We start from the raw sequence: 23,295 nt of genomic DNA on the forward strand, positions 1-23,295 counted from the left end.
ACTTGAAATAGAATCACATAATATTGTTTATAATTACCCCAGACCAAATCTCAGTTAATACAATTAGCATAAACAAGTTTGAGTGATTTAGTTAAGTGTATCGGAAAAGGAGGTTTGGGAGTGGTCAAATGTGGCCGCATGCTGTGTGTGCCCTTACCCTCCATGTTTTCTTAGCATGTAAACTGCCCCCTTTCCCTTCTTCCCTGCTCCCTTTCCTCCAACAGATAGTAAAATAAGCAGGAGTGTTTTGATACAGGTGCTTGCTATGGAGAGCCATGTAGAAACAGCATTGTATAGTATAAATAGCATGATGGGTTGTCTAAAAGTAAAAGCCATTAGCCAAGCATTATTTGTGAGATTGTGGCTTAAACTTTGAAGTTCTGGCTGTATAATGAAAAGCAAAATGATTTTGTGCATTAATTGCAGATCTCAGGGACCGTTATTGTGTGATTTAATCTAAAATATTTAGATTCTTGTTTGAAACTGTAACTTCTAGAACCATAGTTTCTATATTTAGCTCTAGTCAGAATTTCATCAGGAGGCCCTATTCTCCTATAATGTGGAAAACTCTAGTTTTCCTTCCTTTCTTTTTCACAAGTGTTTTCCTTTAATATTCTACATGCATATAGAAAAACGTTTAATGAGGAAATCTTGGTTGTTTTAAAAATTACAAAATTATCATATTAATGTTGTGGAATTTTATTAGTTTCCATTCAGTAAATTAAAAAGGATCTCTTTAGGAAAATTTTAAAACATCAAATTAATAAAATATATTATTTCAAAGTTATAAAATGAATACATGTTCTTTGAAAAAAGTCAAACAGCAGGTAGGGTAAAAAGTGAAGGTGCCCCCTCATCCTCGTTAAAAGAAAACAAACTATGGGCTCCCCTGGTGGAGCAGTGGTTAAGAATCCGCCTGCCAATGCAGGGGACATGGGTTTGAGCCCAGGTCCAGGAAGATCCCACATGCTGTGGAGCAGCTAAGCCCGTGCGCCACAACTACTGAGCCTGCGCTCTAGAGCCCGGGAGCCACAACTACTGAAGCCCCCGTGCCTAGAGCCCGTGCTCCACTACAAGAGAAGCCACCGCAGTGAGAAGCCCATGTGCCACAATGAAGACAACAGCAACTAGAGAAAAGTCCACGCGCAGCAAAGAAGACCCAACACAGCCAAAAATAAATTTAAAAAAAAAGAAAAGAAAAGAAAACAAACTATTTATCGAAGTGTGAAGTAAGCAACGGTTTCTTCACTCCACAGTTAGTGGCTTGTGGTTTGCCTTTGTTTTGCTGAAGTCTTGATCGGATTCTTTTATAGATAGGAGAATCATGGCAGAATAAAGGAAAAAGAGCTTTAAAAATTATTCTGGAACATGTTTGCTTTATGTTGCCAGATAAGCAGACTGTTTCTTGCTTTCTGAAAAGTAGTGTTACATTACAATGTGGTATAAAATGCCTGTGGGCTAAAAATAGATAAGGAGCATATCAGAGAGAATAAGTGGCCTATCCCCACTCCCCATTTCCTCCCAATATTTTATTATGAAAAATTTCAAACATTCAGGGAAGTTGAAAGAATTTTACAGTGAATACCCCATATACCCCCCACATGTATTCTACCATTAACATCTTTCTCTACTTCTTTTCATGTATCTATCGTCTATCTCTACATCAGTCCGTCTTATTTTTTTTTACACATTTCAAGTAAATTGCAGACATTGATACATTTCTTAAATATTTCAGCATGCATATTATTAACTAGAATTTAATATTTGTTTTGAGGTTTTTTTCTTTAGATGTAACATTTACACACAGTGAAAAATATAAATATTAAAGGTACATTTCCTGAGTTTTGGCAAACGTGCACACCTGGGAAACCCCATGTGACTTATTATTTTTTATTGTATTAAAATATATATAACATAAAATTTACCATTTTCGCCATTTTTAAGTGTACAGTGCAGTGGCATTAAGTACATTCACATTGTTGTGCTATCGTCACCGCTGTTCATCTCCAGAGCTTTTTCATCATCCATACTGAAACTTCATACCCATTAAACAAGTCCCCATTCTCCCCCAACACCCAGTTCCTGGTAACCACTATTCTACTTTCTGTCTCTATGAATTTGTTCTAGGTACTTCACATCAGTGGGACAATACAATATTTGCTCTTTTGCATCTGGCTTATTTCACTTAGCATAATGTTTTAAAGATTCATTCACGTTGCAGGATGTATCAGAATTTCATTCCTTTTTAAGGGTGAATAATATGAAGTGACTTATTTTTAAGTTGCTTTTGTGTTTCTTAATTGACTTTTCTTTCTTTAAATAAATCACTGTATAACAAAGGTAACTCTGAGTATTGAGGGTTGGCTGAGTATTATAATAATGTTCTACTTGCTATAGGTACCAGATACCCTTTCTATTTTTTAACTATAACTTTAAATTTGGGATTGGGGGGCAGGATGGTGAACACTGGATTGAAGGCAGGAGTTGAGTCTTCGACGTGGCCCACTGGGTTGCTGAATGTCTTTGAACAGATCACTTCTTCAGATTTTCTAAGGGTCCTTCTGACTCTAAATTTCATGAATATATGATTTGCCTTTTTGAATATACTGGTAGATAAAAATGTAGATATTTAATAAAGTCCATAGAATTTATATTTTAAACAAAATGGCACTTAGTTGGAAATCTACGCTGCAAGAGTCTCAAATCTGCAGGGGCAGGTGTAGATAACTGGCAAGCCCTGGTCTCTCTGAAGAAGGCAGCTTCTGCTAGGCTCCAGGAAGCTGGTGCTACTTGGAACTAGAAACCTGTTGCCCAAGTTCATAATTTATCAAGAGAAGCCAGAAAACTGGATAGTTTTGTGAAATCTTAGGATTTCCTAATGTTGGCAACAAACCTAACTCAAAACATAATGCTTTACATGCTAAAGAAAACATATGTGTGGGCCAAATTCAGGCTGCCAGCCAACCACTTATGACCTTTGCTAGTTAAGGAAAAGATCTTTGACCTCTTCTCATAAATACAGAAAGTTTTACTACTGAGCATGAAATATGCTTTAAAGCTACATATTCTGTATTTCAGGGTAATTGTACTTTTGATGTCTAATTCCTGAGACTTGTTTTAGAAAAACCAAGATGCTGGGCATTGTTCTTCCCTCCTATAATCAGCCTAGCTACTTTTAATTTTTATTTTTAAAATTAATGTTATGAGCAGAAGAAATAATGCTAATTCTTTATTATAAATATAAAAATTTCACATGTTTCTGAATTACATAATGTAGAAAGTGAAAGTCTACTCTAACTCATTTCCTAGATCACTATTGTATTTGTGTTATACATTCTCATTGACCTTTAGTTTTGTTCAGAGCTTAAAACCACATATTGCTCATTGCTTTTTAGGAGTGTGTGCATAGTCATGATGATACCTGATATATTGTTACTTCTTTGTTTTTTACTACCCTACAATTTGTGTACTGATAATCATACTTTTGAGTTTTACTATATTTTTTAGTAATGCATAAGGTGTGTTATGACATGTGGCCTGATAAACAGTTTTGATTGTTCCTACCAGGATTCATTAGGCACTCAAGCTCCTAATTTCACCAAGGATTCTTCAGCGTGGGCACAGTGAGGGCATAGTCTTCAGTGCCCTGAATACTACCACCACAAAGCCTTTCTTTCCCTCAAAAAAGGGTAAAGGCATAGTGTACATCGTTGCTTTGGATATAATATAATCTGTGTAATTTGAACATACTTCAAAGTGTTTTAAGTAATAGAAAATGTAACTTTGAATGTAAAATATGTCTTAGATGAATGAGGGCATAAAATGAAAAGTAAAATGTAGTCACTTTCTTAATACTGTGTTGGAAAATAGGTATCTCTAAAAAGTCATGTATTCTAAATTGGGTGTATTCAAGAAGATTTATGAGTTCCTACCCTGAATCAAGCCTGTGCTCTGACAGGCCTACCTTCTAACAGGGAATTGGACTTTAAACAATGAGTTACATAATTACTTTAACAAGAATTCTGTGAGGGGCGCTAAAAAAGTACAGTACTGCTGTAAGGTGTGAAGGGGATGTGAAGTCATCTGGGGACTTTAAGATGATTCTCTTGAGGAAATGATATTTGAGATGAGCTATATAAAGACTGGGGTCAGAGCTTCCCTGGTGGCGCAGTAGTTGAGAATCTGCCTGCCAATGCAGGGGACACGGGTTCGAGCCCTGGTCTGGGAAGATCCCACATGCCGCGGAGCAACTGGGCCTGTGAGCCACAACTACTGAGCCTGCGCGTCTGGAGCCTGTGCTCCGCAACAAGAGAGGCTGTGATAGTGAGAGGCCCGTGCACCGCGATGAAGAGTGGCCCCTGCTTGCTGCAACTAGAGAAAGCTGTCGCACAGAAACGAAGACCCAACACAGCCAAAAATAAATAAATAAATAAATATTAAAAAAAAAAAAAGACTGGGTGGAAATTTAATTTTTTAAATTTTTAAAATTTAAAATTTTTTAATTTAAAAATTTAAAAAATTTTTAATTTAAAAATTTAAAATTTTTAAAATTTTTTCCATTAAATTTTTTAAATTTAATGGACAGAAGTTTGGAGATGGTGGGATCATTCCAAGGAAAATGAATTGCTGAATGATGGACCTGAGTGGAAGGAGCATGGATTGTTTTAGGAGCTTAAAATGAGTGGCCTGGAGTGCAGAGAGCAGGGAAGAGATATGGAGAAGTCAGATCCTGTGGGCCTAGAAGCTACATTAAGAATTAGGTCTGTTCCTTTGGATGGGGTGACTGTAAATGTATTGTCCGAATCAGCCCATTTGAGAGTAAAATGTGGCACTACTGGTGTGTGTGTGTATAATTACTTGGATATATACTGTTATATGTATTTCTTGGATATATACTGTCACTTGGATACTAGTCACTATCAGTAGCAGCAACATGGTATGAAATATTTGCAGCAAGATTTGTTGTGGAAGATGACTCTAAACTAGCATATGCCTACTCCATAAGATCACTGAAGGCAATTTCAGTGTAGTTTTGGCCACTGGCTAATTTCACAACCTTGAGTATTATAGGATGAAATAAGTTAGTTTTCTTCCTTTTGGTTTTGAATTTTCCTTTAAAATTTTTATTATTGACATTTCAAACATATATAAAACAAAGAGTAGTATAATAAATGCAATATACTCATCACCCACTTTTTTTGAGGTTAGTTTGTGCTTTTATTTGCCAGTATAATTTAACTACAGTGGCCTGCAAACTTTTTTGATCTAAAAAGTACATTTTACATCACAGTCCAACAAACACACACACATATATAATATGTATACATGTATAAAAGTGTAACAAGTTTTGCCAAAAATGTCTACCCTGAGTGTTAATTCTTTTTTAAGACTTTTTTTTTTAACCAAGGATGAACTGCACTGACACATCATAATCACCAAGGTCCCCAGTTCATCTTAGGGTTCACTTTAATGAAGTAAATATACCCACTTTTAATAATTATTAAGATAATTATTAAATTTGTTTTACTTATACCTCCATCCATTCCTCCATCCTCTGGAGTATTTTGAAGCAAATTCCAGGTGACATATTTCATCTGTAAATATCTTATTTCTAGAAGATAAGAAAAATTACCAAAAACCAAACAAAACCTCCTCAAAAGCATTGATGTCTTAATATCATCAAGCATTTGTGTTGTAACAGTGTTTCCATTTCCTGATTTTTTTATAAACTAAAAAAAAAATTTTTTTTACTTTGCTTTAATCAGAGTCCAAATAAGATCTGTATCTTTGTAATTAATTGCTACATCTCTTAGGTCTTCAATGAGGTTCTCCTCCATATCTTCTTTAAAAGTTCTTTTTTTTTTTTTTTTTTTGCATATACAGAATGTTCACTCTGTAGTTTCCCACAGTCTGCATTTTTGCTAATTGTGTTTCTGCGGTAATGTTTAATTTGAGATGTTCCTTTGTCCTTTGTATTTTTCTGTAAATTGTTGATTACATCTAAAGTGGTTCTTGGTGGGGCAGGTGCTATTGGCATCTAGTGGGCAGAGGCCAGTGATGCTGCTAATCATGATCCAATGCACAGGAGGCCCCCACAGCAAAGAGTTATCCAGCTTCAAATGGCACGATTGAGGGCCAAGCTTTAGAAACTCTGATCTAGAGACTTGATCAGATTCAGGTTCAATTATTTTCAGTCTAGTCTCTTTCTTCTTGCCATGTTAGAGGCTATTGATTATTGCCCAGGTCCATTAATGAGTTAAGGGTTTACAAAACGGTAACATTCTATCATTCCTTCTTTCTTTCTTATCTGGAATACCACTATAAAGAGACACTTCCCTTCATCAGTTATTTGGTTACCCTGAGCTACAATTCATACTGTAAAGGGAGGTTACCAGCCAATAATATTTTATATTTTATTCCAGGTTGATCTCCTATCAAGAGTTTTTGGCATTTGAATCTGTTTTATGTGCTCCAGATTCCATGTTCATAGTGGCTTTCCAATTGTTTGACAAGAGTGGAAATGGAGAGGTGACATTTGGTAAGAAAAAAAAGAGATTATATGTTTAAATGAAGTTAGTGAGGCTGGTTCAGTTTTTAATTGCTAAATTTAGTAACTGCATATAGATTGCTGCTTATTTTAAGAGCTAGTCAAAAAATGAAGTATTAATTTCATAAAAGGATTTACATAGATAAAATTAAAATGGCTTTATTTTCTTTTAAGCATTAGACTATTGCAAAAAATTAAGGAATTTAGGAATGTCGTTACATCAACTCATTGACTCTCTGACACTTTCACATTCCTAAAGTAGGTGGTGTAAAATTATCTTGTTCTGGGCCAGCCTGGGCAACATTTTTTATGAAACAGACTGAACAACGTGGAGTAATCATCTCATACCTTCAGGAATTTTTGGGTAGAGAGTTCAGAGCTTCTCTGGAGCATCTTTGGAAAATTGCTGCTATGTCATTTTAACACCTAAGAATGGAACTGAAGGAGGGCGTTAAGGCAAGAATAGTTAGCATTCTCTGAACCCCCATTTTAGATTTTTGGTTTTAGGCAACAAGGCTAGAATATTAAAGTTGCCATTTGAATTGGATGTAGAAATCAATTTAAATCCTTTGGTAGGCACATAATCTAGCACATTGTGGACGTCTCAAAGCATACAAGCTAGGATTTCTATCTATAGCCATGTATTAGTTTTTTGAAGAGGCTTACTTGCAGAAATTAGTATGTGTTTAGTAAGAGTATCAGCTAATTTCTTCCTGCAAGAGGCTTTTCAATAAAAATGATGTAAAAAAAATGATGTAGTGTTATCAAGGACCTAGAGCACTCCTCCCTTTTTTTTTTAATATTTGGATTTTTTTTATTGTGGTAAAACAACACCTAACATAAACCTTAGCATCTTAACCATTTGTAAGCGTACAGTTCAGTAGTGTTAAGTATATTCACACTGTAATGAAACAGATCTCCAGAACTTTTTCATCTTATAAACCTCAACTTGAACTCCTTTAGTGGTGTGAATTGGAATCAATATATGGTAGGGAAACTCTTGAAAATCAGGCTTCCCCTGAGCCACAGTGCTAAATATTTTTTCACTGTAGTGTTGGTTATAAAACAAATATCCTCTAGTTAAACCCAGAGGAAGATGTATCGCTGCTATGGTGAGAATGGTGAGAAAATACAGGTATTTGAAAGGACCACTGCGCCTTTGCTGTCATCTTAGTGGGCACATGTTCTAGCTTGGCATTGATTGTTTCCTTCTTTCTGCCCACTGACCCAGTTGTCTTCTGTTATCAGAAGATTTTCCCAAATAAATACCTATGCAGAGCTCTTCAGGTGTCTGTGTTTATCTTGGCATTCTCTCTGCTTTGGAGCAAGCTCTGGCCATTCTGCCTCCTAAAGAATATTGATTTTCCTCAGAAACACCCAGATTTTATAGTTTAAAGCATAAAGCCTTTATCATCTCATCATTCAGCATTAACCCTGTACTGCTGAGAATGCTGCATTTTCTATTTTCAGTAAGTATCACACATGCTCATATACCTTATTTCCAAATGTGATGCACAGATGCTTGGGAAATAACTTGATATAAATATCTGCCTTAGTGACAGTATACCTGTGCTTCTGTCATGTGTCCATTTCTTAAGAATTAGATTTCCCAAAACCAAATTCTATTTTTTTTGGTCCCCTTTACCTTGGTATCCTGATTCTTTGGGCCTCCTCCATTTGATTGCTTTTTCCAATTTCTATTTTAAAAATAAGTCACTCAAGTCAGTTTATTCAACAGACTAACAATAGAGACTCATGCCATTGTTGATTAGCAGATTAAAATGTGTAGGAAGTAGCTGAATGGTTTATACACACATTATTTCATTGCAGATGAAAGCTTGTAATTATTAGACTCCAACTTTAGCGTTTTATAGATCTTTTGTTTTTCCCTCAGACTATGATTTATGAGTTAAAATTTCAAGAAAATATAATTAGGATTAAAAGCAGAACAAATCAGTTTTAGTTTTTATAGCACCTGTTCTGAACTGAAGAGCATATAAACCCTCCAGAATCCTTCATTCTGCTGCTCCATAATCTAGAGTTAGGAAGATTCTTACGGAATGAGAAAAAATTGAGCTCCCTTTCGACATTGTTCCTGTGGTCCCTGGCTAACTGGATGGTTCTCTTGAGGGTGCTCACCTATTTGCTGGGGACCTTGACCATTTCCCCTCCCTGCCCTACATCCCAAATTCTGAGGATTCATTTTTAGACAAACTTTCTTAACTAAAATGAAAAAAATCATAATGAAGGAGAGAAATTTTAATTTTATATTCTTAAGAAAAGAAGAAAAGCATTGAAACTGTTACAGATGCCATTTAACAAAATTTCTAAGGCCCACTCATTTCAGGCTGTATTCGAGACTACAGAATTTCAACATAAGGAAATAATTAACTTGGAGTTTGTTTTAATAGGATTTTGGATCTATGATAAAGGTCAGTTTTCATGTTTGTACTCACTTAATAAAATGAATTGTACTTATGTATTTATAGACGTATGTTTAGGTAAAAGGAAAATTTAGATCCATTCTAACTCTAAATCCTTTTCACCAGATGGCCTTATGTTTTCTAGTTTGGAGCTTATTTAAAGTATAGATTTTTCTTGTGCACGTCAGGAGAGAAAGGCGGGAGAGAATATTGGATGCAAGGTGTAATGGAGTGGGGAAAGACTATTACGCCGTCAGTATATCTCATGGACTATGACGATGATGTTATCTGTGTACTTGTGTATATTCTCATCTATGCTTTTTTTTTAGATATGCTTTTTATACACATCAAATTGTGTACTTAAATTGTGTGTATCTTTGCAAATATTTATATATATCAGTATTGAACAACATTTACTTGAATGCTGGACAAGTTTTTTTTTTTTTTAATTAGAGATACCTCTGCTCTGGGCGAGAGGACTTACATTGAGACCTTGGTCATCCATTTTAGAATGTACAAGCTCAAGAGAGGGTTTTGGAGTTTTTAAAAGAGTGAATAAAATCATCAGTTGTTTCTTCTTTGGTGTTCTTTTAGTAAAACTTCTAATGCATGCTGTGGATGATTACTTAATTGCTTGTATATCTGTTTCTGCCTGGTGGCATGGGCCTTATAGGGGCCATTGCATGACTGGTGTGTGCTAGATATTGTGTAAACTTGCCTTGGTCTCACTGTTGTCCACTAGTGTACTGGATATTCTGCTCAATAGAATTAGATTGACGTACCCTAGATAACCAGCTATTCTACATTGTGTTGTCGATAGTTGCCATGCATTTGTCCCAAGTTAAAAAAAAAAAAACAAAAACCCTATTGCTTTAACAAGGATGTAATCATTCTAAAAAAAAAACCCCAACAACACTCTTACCTATTAACTAATAAATGTTACATATTCTAAATTTTCTATTAAAAATCTCATCAACATTGTGTTCCAAAGTGTTTGCCTGGGAATGGGAACTCTCTGAAGAAAACTTTTCCAGGGGCACATCTTTACCCCGACTGTAGAACCCTCAAAAAGTAGGGATTCCTTTCGATTTTGTACCGTGTTTGACCATCATTATGAATAACAAATAAAAATGTGTTCCATTTGTGCCTCTAAAACAGACTCTTTTTCCCTAAAGGGAATAATAATCTGATTGGGCTGTTTTAGGCATGACCACTGCTATTGTTAAAAAGAGTTAGGAGATGGAAGTCTAGATATGAAAAATGTCATATCCTCTCTCAGTGGGAACAAAGCTATAGACATGGTATAATATGAAATTCTAATGGTAATAAATGCCTAGTTTAACTTGGTAAGAATGAGAGCTTCACTTGGGTGTTCAAATTAAATCAGGAAGACTTTTTGAGACTCCTTTCAGGTATCGCAGAGAAGGTCACATTAATATTCAAGGCTATAGAGTAGGTTAGAATTTGAGGTAAAAAGAGAACATGGTTTTACTTGTTTTTATGCCATTTGGTGATAGATTGTTGAAGCATCTAACTTCTATAGTAATAGATGCTCTTTAAATGTAAACTCATTTTTCCTGAGAAGTGGACCTTTACATATATTTGGCAGCAGGACTACTCTGTTGACTGATTGTACAGTAGTCCCTTTTGGAGGTAGGTAAAGGGTTACCAGAGGAGGTCACCCCGGAAACTAATGAGCCACCTGGAAATAGAACCCAGAAGTCTGGCCTGACATGCTGGGTTGGCTGGGACTTCTACAAGCTCCTGTTGTTGATCTTTTTGTTGTTGTTTGTTTTCCTTTTTTTTCTTTTTTAGTTTCTTAGTCGTTCCTCTTCTTTCCCCCCAAGTTTTCCCTCACTGAGAAACTCTTTACTTCTGCAAGTCTTGCCATTGTTTTTGTTCAGTTATACACAAGGATATTCATTGTTCCTGGTGGGAGTCCTTCTAAAAGCCTCTCTGACTTCACTTTAAGAACTGTGCAGGTGAAACTCAGCTATTGAGGACTTTTTTTCCCCCTGACAATAAAAATGTTTGATCTCAAGCCTATAAGTTGGAAGGAGTGGCTCCTGCTGGGCTGGAATCCTTGGAATCAGTATGTCGTTGGGCTGATGGTAGGTGGGCTGTGTCACAGGGCTGATGGCTTGTATACCTACAGGAGGAGTTCTCTGGCCACACCGTTGGTACAGCAGCTCCTTCCAGGCTCATTCATGGAACAGGCATGGCGGCAGTCTTGGAGAAGAGTGCCAGCCCCGGTCAGAGGTAATTTTGTACTGCAGAAAGGTGAACAAGACCAGTAGGAAGCTCCCATAAGGACCAGGGGAGGGATGAGGGTGGATGAGATGGGGAGACACAGTGTGGGCTGCTGGGGAAATTAAAACCTCTGTTAAGACATATTTACATAATATATATGCTTCGATGTATTTCATCTAGTGCAATCATCATAAGTGACTGATACAGCTAAACTGACTAATGTTATATGTCTGTGAACATTTTTACTTAATCACAGTTGTCACCATTACCTGCCCTCCTGACAACTCATTGTGCTCCTCTCCTTTAAGCAAAGAGAACATAATGATAGGCTACTTTTGTATCTGGCCCCAATTCCCTTTTCAGAGGAATTATAAACCATCTCTTTCATGAGCCCATGCTCTGCAGGAAGTGAAAAAGTGGTCTTTTGTTTTCTATATGTCAGAAAACAAATGGATTCCTATTTCCCCTTAGCAGTGCCAACCTAGTATAAAACACTCGATCATGATCTTGTTGCCAATAAGATGTGACTATCATATCCCTTTCATCCAAGCCAGAACTGTGGCCACTGAAATAGTACTCCTTGGAGAGCTAAAGACCCTTGTTTGCCACTGGAAAGACGGGATTCTCTCTGGGGGGAAACTTGCTATGTAGTTTCAGTTAGATATATTGGGTATATTTGAGATTATTGGTGCTCCCTTTCATGTCGTACAGAAGCTGATAAAACTGGGTAAGATAAGAAGATCATCAGCTTTTTGGGCTATTGCCTCACACAAGTATAAGCTCTCCAGTTCTGGAGCTTTTGTATAACTTTTTTTTTTTTTAATAAGCATATCCTGGTAAAAGTAAAGTGGTAATTATGAATTTGACTTCAAAACAATAGTTGTACTAATTATTTCTGTAAGCTTCCTGATTTAGCCTTAAGCAGTTGGTAGTGGAAATAATAACAGAAGGGAAGTGGAATATCAAGAGGTGCCAAAGTAGGTTTGAAATTTTGTAGCCTGTGACATGGCTAAAATAATTAAAAGTGTCTGGGGGTAGTTAATAAACAACAGCACATAATAATGGTCATAATAAAACCATATACAAAGCTGTCAACTGACCACTTTGGGTGAAGGGAGAAATGTTTAAACAAATATTCATGGAAAATGACACTTCTATATTTGGGGAAATTATTATGAGTAATTTAAGCCATCATTTTAATTGTTTCAAAGGTATTGTAAGATTTTATTTAAAGGTTGCTAAGTAGTTTACAAAATAGGATTTTAGTTAAAAGTTTTTATTTTAGAGCTATTTTTCTGAATGTAAATTATACATTGTAATTTTGGTTTATAAATATCCTTTTTGTGATAATAGAAGACAATTTTCATGGTTCATTAAATTTTCATAAGTTTGAAAGCTTTTGAATCTTTGGCTTTATTTGATATAGTTTCGCACTTGAGATTCTGATATTTTCCAGTCATACAAAGGGAGTTCAGTTTTATTCCACTGTTATATAAAACTTATTTAGGTAGCAATACGTATATTTCCTATCAAATAGTTGAGTTTTGGGAGTTGTGACCTTTAAAATAAAGGTTATAAAATAACTCATTCCCTTTAATAATTTACCTTAATGTTACTTAACTATATGTAGTAATTTAAGTTATCCTAATATGCTTTCCATTAATTTCTTCATATTCCCTTAGTTTAACATTTAAAATAAGAAATCAAATTAATTAATTTGGAAAGAGAAGCAACTAATTAATTGAATTAGGAGGATCCTAAAAAAATCTTTGCTAGACGGCCATAATACTTTTAACTCTAAATAGTTTTTTGCCATCCTTATTATTTTAATTAGTTTGTAAACTTTAACATATCTTACAACTTGTTGAAGTTTCATATAGATTCAAGGGTAATCCTTTGTGTTGGTTAGGATCCCATGACTTGCTGTATTGCATTAATTCTTTGCTTTCAGAAACAAAAACTCATATATTTAATTTGTGTTTATGGAAGATGAAAATAATTGACGATTTGAAAACTCTGAAATACTGTTGCTATTTAGGCCAGAAATAAATGCTACATTCCATTTGAAAGAAAAGATGAGAATCCCATCTCCCCAGTGACATCCAATGCCGCCTTCCAACTGACTAATCACTGTGACCTATTCAGAGCTGTCATGTTGAGTCCAGACTGGTAGGATTTCCAATTCAGGATTCTTACACTCCCTGCTGCTCCCCCAGCATAGCAATGCTTTTATCAAAAAAAAAAAAAAAAAAAAAAAGTATATTAAAACTAAAGGGAATCCATTAAACCATTTACAATATGAGATTTATATCTTACTCAAAGAATTTGCAGAAATTAGATAAAATAGCATAGTTGGAGATTATAAAACATTAAGCTTGTATTTACTAATTCTTTAGTATAATTGATAGCTATAGATAGTAAAATCCTTTCACTAATATAATTGGCTTAAATTTGAAAATAATTTTGTTAAGACATCAGTAAAACGGGCTTCCTGCTTTCTTAACTTTGTTAACGATTTTTTTTTTTTGGCATGAGCTTCTAAATTAGTCTATCCAGTCTATGCTTGTTAAAGTACCAGTCATTTGTGAATTGACTTTCATAGTAAGTGTAGAACGGTGTAAGAAAGTGAATGACTTTGTTAGTGCATGAAGACAAGCTGTCAGAAGGTTTTGGTTGTATATTACACAGTGTGACTGGTTCCTATCTAAAAGTTAGTATACTGTGTTTAGTCCTTCTTTACTTAAAAGTGAATCACTAATTTCACTTATCTTAAAATATTTTAATAGCTGAGACTAATAATCATGGTTTTTATGGGGATCTTGTAGCTTTGTGTCAAGACCATATTTTTGACAATATCAGAAGCTTTTAATAAGGTGCTTGCTGCTGGGCTAATGATATGCTTTTGATAGTATTTCTTATACCTATCTTCAATAGACATATTCAGGCTAGTGTGAATGTAATAATCAAGCCTCAATCAAGCCATACTTAGTATGACAAATATTGCATTATACTGTAATTTAGGTATTCATGCTTCTGATAAAGGGCTTAATTCGACTCCTTGAGGAACCGGGAAAACACTATTGATTTTATACTGGAATGCAAAGTAGCAGCCATTTATAATGCAAGATATAAATCACTTTCTAATTAAAATTAAATCAAGAGAAATTAAGAATCTCATGGCCTTATATGTAATGGTACACAATCTTAACTGTAAAATTATATTTTGTATCAATTGTGCTCCTGTGCATGGGTTTCTGAGCACAAAAAATTTTGCAGCTAATGTTAGTAGAAACAGATAATATTGACTTTTAAAATTTCTCTTAATTTCTTTCTGTAGGAACATTGCAGTGGACTAAACTACTTATTCCAGATATAATTTATTTATTTTTGTTTTCCCTTTCAAGAAAATGTCAAAGAAATTTTTGGGCAGACTACTATTCATCACCATATCCCTTTTAACTGGGACTGTGAATTTATCCGGCTGCATTTTGGGCATAATCGGAAGAAGCATCTTAACTACACAGAATTCACACAATTTCTTCAGGTGAGCTTAGTTTTTCATAACCAGCGTAAATATATACCATTCCTCCTCCATCTCCTTCCCTTTTAGCTTTATTAGGTTTATTACAAAAAATAGCAATCCTCTGTGGCATTTCACCCCCATTTTTCATTTCTCACTCCCAGAGGCAACTTATTTAAATTCTCGTAATTGTTTCTTTCGGTGTTTACTTTCATAGCTTTAAATAATAAACATGTGCTGGCACTTGTACTTTTTAATTTTTCACTTTTAGGTATTTTTTATTTAATTTGAACTATGGAAGATTAGGAGCTAGCTTTTTCACCTTTCCCTCTCTATCACAGACTTGGACATTTTCTGTCCCCTTTCTCCATATAATTATGTCATGATTCTGCTTAGATCGGTAATCATATTTGAATCACCACAACTTTGTAAACACTGTGCATGACTAAAATGATTTTCTTAGCGATTCTAATTTTTATTATTTTATTTTCTGTATATTAATGCCAATTCATTCTCAGACTTGGCCTCAGTTACTAAAATCTCATTTTAATATGTTTAAAACCGAGTAGGTGTTTGGTCAATTTCATCCTATTGGAACAATCCAGGAGCTTGCTTTCTTTTTAAAAAAATTTGAGGTAAAGTTCAATTAACATAAAATTAACCATGTGAATATGCACAATTTAGTACATTCACAGTGTTGTGCAACCACCAGCTCTAATTCTAAAACCTTTTCATTACCCCAGACGAAGACCCTGTACCAGTTAAACAGTCACACCCCATTCTTTTTTTTTTTTTTTTTTTTTTGCTGTATGTGGGCCTCTCCCTGTTGTGGCCTCCACGGAGCACAGGCTCCAGACGCGCAGGCTCAGCGGACATGGCTTACCGGCCCAGCCGCTCTGCGGCATGTGGGATCTTCCTGGACCGGGGCACGAAACCACGTCCCCTGCATCGGCAGGCAGACGCTCAACCACTGAGCCACCAGGGAAGCCCTAACACCCCATTCTTGCCTTTCCTTAGCTCCAATTTGCTTTCTGTCTATGGATTTACCTATTCTGGATATTTCATATCAGTGGAATTATACAATATGAATTTTTGTGTCTGGCTTTTTCTTAGCATAGTGTTTTCAAGGATTATCTGTGTGTAGCATATGTTAGTCCTTCATTCCTTTTTATGGCTGAATAATATTCCATTGTATGGATATATCATATTTTGTCTGTCCATTCATTAGTTGATGGACACTTGGGTTGTTCTTGCCTTTTGGCTGTTATGAATAGTGCTGCTATGAACATTGGTATACATGTATGCTTTTGAATACCTGTTTTCAAATTTTTTTTTTTTTTTTTTTTTTTGGTACGCGGGCCTCTCACTGTTGTGGCCTCTCCCGCTGTGGAGCACAGGCTCTGGACGCGCAGGCTCAGCGGCCATGGCCCATGGGCCCAGCCGCTCCGCGGCATGTGGGATCTTCCCGGACCGGGGCATGAACCCGTGTCCCCTGCATTGGCAGGTGGACTCTCAACCACTGCGCCACCAGGGAAGCCCTCAAATCTTTTGAGTATATCCCTAAGGTGTGAGATTACTGGGTCATAACTTTTTAACTTTTTGAGGAACTGCCAGACTGTTTTCCACAGCCCCTACACCATTTTCCTGGAACTGTCTGATACTGGACTTTGTACTTACTACATAGCTGTCAGCTTGTGATCTCCCTTCACCTTCATCCTGGGGACTCCATCTGCTTTTCTGTTATGTTGAACCTCCCATTTACTGGATTTCATCTCTTCCTTTATTATGGTTTGCTTCCTCTTTTTTTAAAAAATATTTATTTGATCTATTTATTTATTTGGCTGTGTCGGGTCTTCATTGCGGCACGTGGGATTTTTCATTGCAGCACTCGTTGTGGTGTGCAGGCTTCTCTTTAGTTGTGGAATGTGGGTTTTCTTGCTCTAGTTGTGGTGCGCGGGGTCCAGAGTGCATGGGCTCTGTAGTCTGTGGCACACGGGCTCTCTGGCTGAGGCGCACATGCTCAGTAGTCGCGGTGTGCGGGCTTAGTTGCCCCGTGGCATATGGGATCTTAGTTCTCCGACCAGGGATTGAACCCACATCACCTGCATTGGAAGGCGGATTCTTTGCCACTGGACCACGAGGGAAGTCCCTGCTCCCTCTTTTTGGTAGAATACTTAATTCAGGGGCTTCCTAAGGAAAGTAAAATAATTTTTTTGTGAGACTTGATATATGAAAGCCTCTGCTCTATCATTACCTTTAGTTTGGCTGGGTATAGAATTTTAGTAATTTATTTTCCTCCTAATTTGAAAATATATCTCTTGTTTTCTAGCTTCCAGTGTTGCCACTGAGCAGTCCAATACCATTTTAATCTTTATTCTGTTTTGAAACTTTTTTTTTTCCCCATTCTGGAGGGTTTTAAGATTTTTTTCTTTTCAGCATTTTGAAATTTCATGATGATATTCCTTGATGTGAGTTTATTTTTATTCATTGTGCTGAGCATTCAGGGGCTCTTTTAATTTGAAAGCTTATGTACTTCAATTCTTGAAAATATTCTTTCTACTTTTCTTCTATTTTTTTTTCCTGTCTAGAACTAGTAAATATAATAAATGTATGATCCTTTAGTTTTCTTTTCTCTCCTGTTTTCCTTCTGAACCTTCTATTGTTTCTTTTGTTGTATCTCTAATTTTCAAGAGTTCTTTTTGATTTTCTAAATATTTCTTTTAAAAATAGCATACTGTTCTTCTTTTATGGATGTAGTATTTTCTCTCACTTCTCCAAACATATTAGAGGCAGGGTTTTTTGTTTTTGTTTTTTTTTTTAAAATTTTCTTCTCCCTGCAAAGTGTCTGTTTCTGTCAAGTTACTTTCCTTCTCTTTGTTTGGGTCTCTCTTTTTCATGTTAGTAGCTCTTCTCCTATGTCTGATGGTTCTTGGTCCTCTGCTCATATTAAAATTAAGATTGAGGCTTATTGGGAGCTTTGGGTTCATGGCAGGATTTATTAACTGGACCTTACTGTGAAGTTCTCTGGCTGGGCTCTTTTTCCGGGGACTCTCTAATGCCTGTATGTTCAGGTCTTTTACTTTGGATTGGGGAATCAGAATAATGATTTAGCCACACATCTGGAGTATTAGATCTGGCTTTTTTTTTTTTTTTTTTTTTTTTGCGGTACGCGGGCCTCTCACTGTTGTGGTCTCTCCTGTTGTGGAGCACAGGCTCCGGACGCGCAAGCTCAGCGGCTATGGCTCACGGGCCCAGCCGCTCCGCGGCATGTGGGATCTTCCCGGACCGGGGCACGAACCCGGGTCCCCTGCATCGGCAGGTGGACTCTCAACCACTGTGCCACCAGAGAAGCCCTAGATCTGGCTTTTGATATTCTGGTTGCTGAGTAAGACAAAAGGGTTAGAGGTCTGCAACATTCAGTATGGAGATGGACTTTCATTTAATTACCTGTTTTCATCTGTGCCTGGTCTCCCTTAGTCCAGAGATCCTCTGTTAGACTCACCTAGTTGTCTTCCAGGGTTGGGAAAGGGCTAGTGGCCTGGCTGTGGTGGAGTATAGCAGGTAACTAATTACTGTATAAACAGGCTTCCGTCTAAGCCTCCTGTTCTCAGCTCCACCTTCACCATTACTTCTGGGGGTACTAGTATAGCCAATTCACAAGTCTTTGGCAAATTCTGTCATGTACATTGGATTGCTTTTTTGCTTTCCTCACTTCTGGTTTTCTTGGGCCTGCTAAGCCAGTTGTCATTTGCTCTCTTGCCCTCTAATCTTTTTTTTGTAAATTTATTTATTTATGGGCGATTTGGGTCTTTATTGCTGCGCTTGGGCTTTCTCTACTTGTGGTGAGCAGGGGCTACTCTTCGTTGTGGTGTGTTGGCTTCTTGCGGCGGCTTCTCTTGTTGCAGAGCATGGGCTCTAGGTGTGCGGGCTTCAGTATTTGTGGCACACGGGCCCAGTAGCTGTGGCTTGTGGGCTCTAGAGCGCAGGCTCAGTAGTTGTGGCGCACGGGCTTAGTTGCTCTGCGGCATGTGGGATCTTCCAGACCAGGGCTCGAACCCATGTCCCCTGCATTGGCAGGTGGATTCTTAACCACTACGCCACCAGGGAAGTCCCTCTAATCTTAAAAATGTAGTTGCTGTCTTCTTTTCTGTTCTCTTTGTCCTTGAGTTTCTGTATTGTTTTGTTTTTCATTCTTTAGTGTGATTTTTAGTGAAGAGTAGAGATTTGAAAGACAGCAGAGCTAAATGTACTAGTTCAGTCTCATCCAAAGCCACAGTATTTCTGAACCCCTGCTACTTTCATCTCATAGTTAGATGAGATGCATTTCTAAAAACACAAGATCTTTAGCTTTAACATAACTTCCTGTATTTACCCTTTCCCTCAGTTTCCCTTTCCCACCCTTTCAATCTAGAAGCAGATTTATTTTATTTTATCTTTTATTTATTAGAGTATTTTTATCTCTTTAGAATATCTTTATTTTATCTTTTATAGGTCCAGAGTATTGTTTTTTTCATTAGCGTGATCACAATATCCATTCTACCCTGATATTTTGATTATACTACATAAATGGAGAGCTTTATATGCAGAACGTTTTTCCTTTTGGTTGCTTCTTTTTTTTTTTTTTCTTTTTTTTTTGCGGTACGCGGGCCTCTCTCACTGTTGTGGCCTCTCCCATTGTGGAGCACAGGCTCCGGACGCGCAAGTTCAGCGGCCATGGCTCATGGGCCCAGCCGCTCCGCGGCATGTGGGATCTTCCCAGACCGAGGCACGAACCCATGTCCCCTGCATCGGCAGGCGGACTCTCAATCACTGCGCCACCAGGGAAGCCCTGGTTGCTTCTTTTTGAAGTCCTTAATTTTAATTTTTTATTTTGAAAGACTTCAAATATATTTAAAAATAGAATAGTATAATGAACCCCCATGTACCCACCAACTAGCTTCAACAATTATTAAATGTTGGCCAGTCTTTTTTTAATCTATACTCTCCACTCTGTTCCCTACTGGAGCATTTGGAAGCCAATCCCATACACTCTATAGTTTCATATGTGATACTTCAAATATATATCTTTAAAAGATACAGGGGAGTCCTTCAGCTGTTGACCTAATAGAAAATAGAAAATCTGTTCTTCCAGCATAACTCTTGCATTACTCTTGCAGTGAGGATTCTGCTTTTCTTCAGAATTAATGTCATTAATAAGGCTTAATCATGCCCATGGTTGCCACTGGATATTTCTGAGAGTCTAAGACGTGCATGGAAAAGACAAAGACATAACAAAGGCATAAATAGGGAGGAAAAAAAAGAGTGAGGAAGGGAAAGCCTATGTAAGATAGAGTGGAGCTGTGTGTGCTTCTGATGCTGCTTAGGAATATCCTTTTCTTGGAGAGCACTTTCAACCATATTTTAAGGTTGAAATAAAGGTAAAAAATTCCTGCTTCATTTGAAGGGTGATGTGGTTGGAGCTGAGGTGATAGAAAGTTGGAGTATGTTAGGGAGAATGACTAAAGTAGAAGAGGAGAAAATTTACAAATTGGAGATTGAACAACATGCTCCTAAGTAATCAATGGTTCATAGAAGGAATCAAAAGGAAAATCAAAAAATATCTTGAGACAAATGAAAATGGAAACACAGCATGCCAAAACTTAAAGGATGTAGCAAAAGCAGTTCTAAGAAGGAAGGTTATCGTGATAAACACCTACATTAAGAAAAAAGAAAAATCTCAAACAATCTACCTTTATACCTCAAGGAACTTGAAAGAGAATAAACTAATAAGCCCAAAGTCAGTAGAAGGAAATAACAAAGATCAAAGGAGAAATAAATGAAATAGAGACTAGAAAGACAGTAGAAAAGATCAATTAAACCAAGAATGGGTTTTTTGAAAAAATAAACAAAACTGACAAACATTTAGCTAGATTAAGAAAAAAAGAAGTCTCAAATAAAATCAGAAATGAAAGAGAAGACCTTACAACTGATAAAGATCGTAAGAAACTACTATAAACAGTTATACACCAACAAATGAGAAAACCTAGAAGAAATGGATAAATTCCTAGACACATACAACCTACCAAGACTGAATCATGAAGAAATGGAAACTCTGAACAGACGAGTTACTAGCAAGGAGATTGAATCAGTAAACAAAAACCTCTTAATGAAGAAAAGTCCAGGACCAGATGGCTTCACTAATGAATATTACCAAACATTTTAAGAAGAATTAATATCAGTCCTTCTCAAACTCTTTCAAAAAATAGGAGGGTATACTTCTTCCAAATTCATTGTACAAGATCAGTATTACCCTGATACCAAAGCCAGACAAGGGCACTACAATAAAATTACAAGTCGGTATCCCTGATGAAGATAGATGCAGATATTCTCAACCAAATATTAGCAAACTGAATTCCGTAGTATACTAAAAGGATCATATACAGTAATCAAGTGGGACTTAATTCCTGAGATGCAAAGATGGTTCAACATATGCTAATACACCACATTAATACACTACAATGAAGGATAAAAATCATGATCATCTCAATAGATATAGATGCAGAAAAAGCATTTGACAAAATTCAAGATCCTTTCATGATAAAAACTCTTAAATTAGGTGTAGGTGGAATATACCTCAGCATAATAAGGGCTGTAGATGACAAGTCCACAGCTAACATCATACTCAGTAGTGAAAAGCTGAAAGCCTTTTCTCTAAGATCAGGAACAAGTCAAGGATGTCCACTGTTGCCACTGTTATTCAAAAAGTAATGGAAGTCCTTAGAGCAATTAGACAAGAAAAAGAAATAAAAGGCTTCCAAGTTGGAAAGAGAAAAATTAAGTTAATTAAATTAATTAAAATTAAAATTGTCCTTGCTTGTAGGGGACATAATATATGTAGAAAACCCTAAAGACTTTACGCTTACACAAAATACTATTAGACCTAATAAATGACTTCAGGAAAATTGTCGGATATAAAATCAGTATACAAAAATGAGTTGCGGGCTTCCCTGGTGGCGCAGTGGTTGAGAGTCCACCTGCTGATGCAGGGGACACAGGTTCATGCCCCGGTCCGGGAAGATCCCACATGCCATGGAGCGGCTGGGCCCCTGAGCCATGGCTGCTGAGCCTGCGCCTCCGGAGCCTGTGCTCCGCAAGGGAGAGGCCACAACAGTGAGAGGCCCGCGTACCGCAAAAAAAAAAAAAAGAGTTGCATTTCAGTACACTAACAAGAAACTATTGGAAAGAGAAATTAAGAAAACAATCTCATTTACAATAACATTAAAAAGAAGAAAACAGGAATAAATTTAAGGAAGTAAAAGATCTGTAAACTGAAAACTATAAGACATTGATGAAAGAAATTGAAGAAGACATAAATAGAAAGATATTTTGTGTTCATGGATTGGAAGAGTTAATATTGTTAAAATGTCCATACTACCCAAAGTGATCTGTAGATTCATTGCAATCCCTATCAAACTTCCAGAGGCGTTTTTCACAGAAATAGAAAAAACAATCCTCACATTTGTATGGAACCACAAAAGACCCCAAACAGCCAAAGTAATGTTGAGAAAGAACAAAGCTGGAGGCATCACACTTCCTGAATTCAAACTATATTGCAAAGGTATAGTATTCAAAATAGTATGACATTGTCATAAAACAGACGTAGCTCAGTGGAACAGAATAGAGAGCCCAGAAATAAACCCATGCATATATGGTCAATTAATTTTTGACAGAAGAGCCAAGAATACACAGTGGAGAAAGGGTAGTCTCTTTAATAAATGGTGTTGGGAAAACTGGACAGCCACAGGCAAAAGAATGAAACTGGACTCCTGTCTTAAACCATACACAAAAATCAACTCAAAATGGATTAAAAACTTGAACGTAAGACCTGAAACTTTAAACTCCTAGAAGAAAACAGAGAGAGTAAGCTCTTTGACTTCAATCTTGGCAATGATTATTTGAATTTGACATCAAATTAAAAAATAATAAACAAAAGCAAAAATAAACAGGTAGGACTACATCAAACTGAAAAGCTGCACAGCAAAGGAAACAATCAACAAAAAGAAAAGGCAAGCTATGGAATGGGAGAAAATATTTGCAAACTACATATCTGATAAGGGGTCAATATCCAAAATATACAAGGAACTCATTCCACTCAGTAGCAAAACAAATTAAAACACAATTAAAAAATGGGCAAGGGACCACAATAGACATTTTTCCAAAGAAGACATATAGATGGCCAACAGGTACATGAAAAGTTGCTTAGCATTGCTAATCATCTGGGAAATGCAAATCAAAACCACAATGAAATATCACCTTGTACTTGTTAGGATGTCTGTTACTAAAAAGACCAAAGACAACAAATGCTGTCAAGGATGTGGAGGAAAGGGAACCTGTGTACACCGTTGATGGGAAAGTAAACTGGTACAGCTATTATGGAAAACAGTATGGAAGTTCCTCAGGAAGTTAAAATAGAGCTACTGTGATCCAGCAGTCCTACTTCTGAGTATATATCCAAAGGAAATAAAATCATCATCTCAAAGAGATTATCTGTACTCCTGTGTTTACTTTTTTTTTGT

General features: G+C 36.5%; 1 protein-coding gene across 3 annotated transcripts in view; it reads left to right on the plus strand.

The window, feature by feature from the left end:
- Nucleotides 1-23,295, plus strand: part of SLC25A12 (solute carrier family 25 member 12) — a 173,946-nt gene that overhangs the window by 105,322 nt on the left and 45,329 nt on the right. For 2 of the 3 annotated variants that reach the window (XM_073807572.1, XM_004319548.4), the window contains exons 4-5: nucleotides 6,423-6,538; nucleotides 14,625-14,764. In XM_073807572.1, the coding sequence (XP_073663673.1) occupies nucleotides 6,423-6,538; nucleotides 14,625-14,764 (256 nt within the window). Of the gene's footprint in view, nucleotides 1-6,422; nucleotides 6,539-11,125; nucleotides 11,230-14,624; nucleotides 14,765-23,295 lie in introns of those variants that run through there. The other variant, XM_019922964.3, reaches the window with a different exon arrangement.

The sequence above is a fragment of the Tursiops truncatus genome, chromosome 7, assembly GCF_011762595.2.
Source record: "Tursiops truncatus isolate mTurTru1 chromosome 7, mTurTru1.mat.Y, whole genome shotgun sequence".
Lineage (NCBI taxonomy): Eukaryota > Metazoa > Chordata > Mammalia > Artiodactyla > Delphinidae > Tursiops > Tursiops truncatus.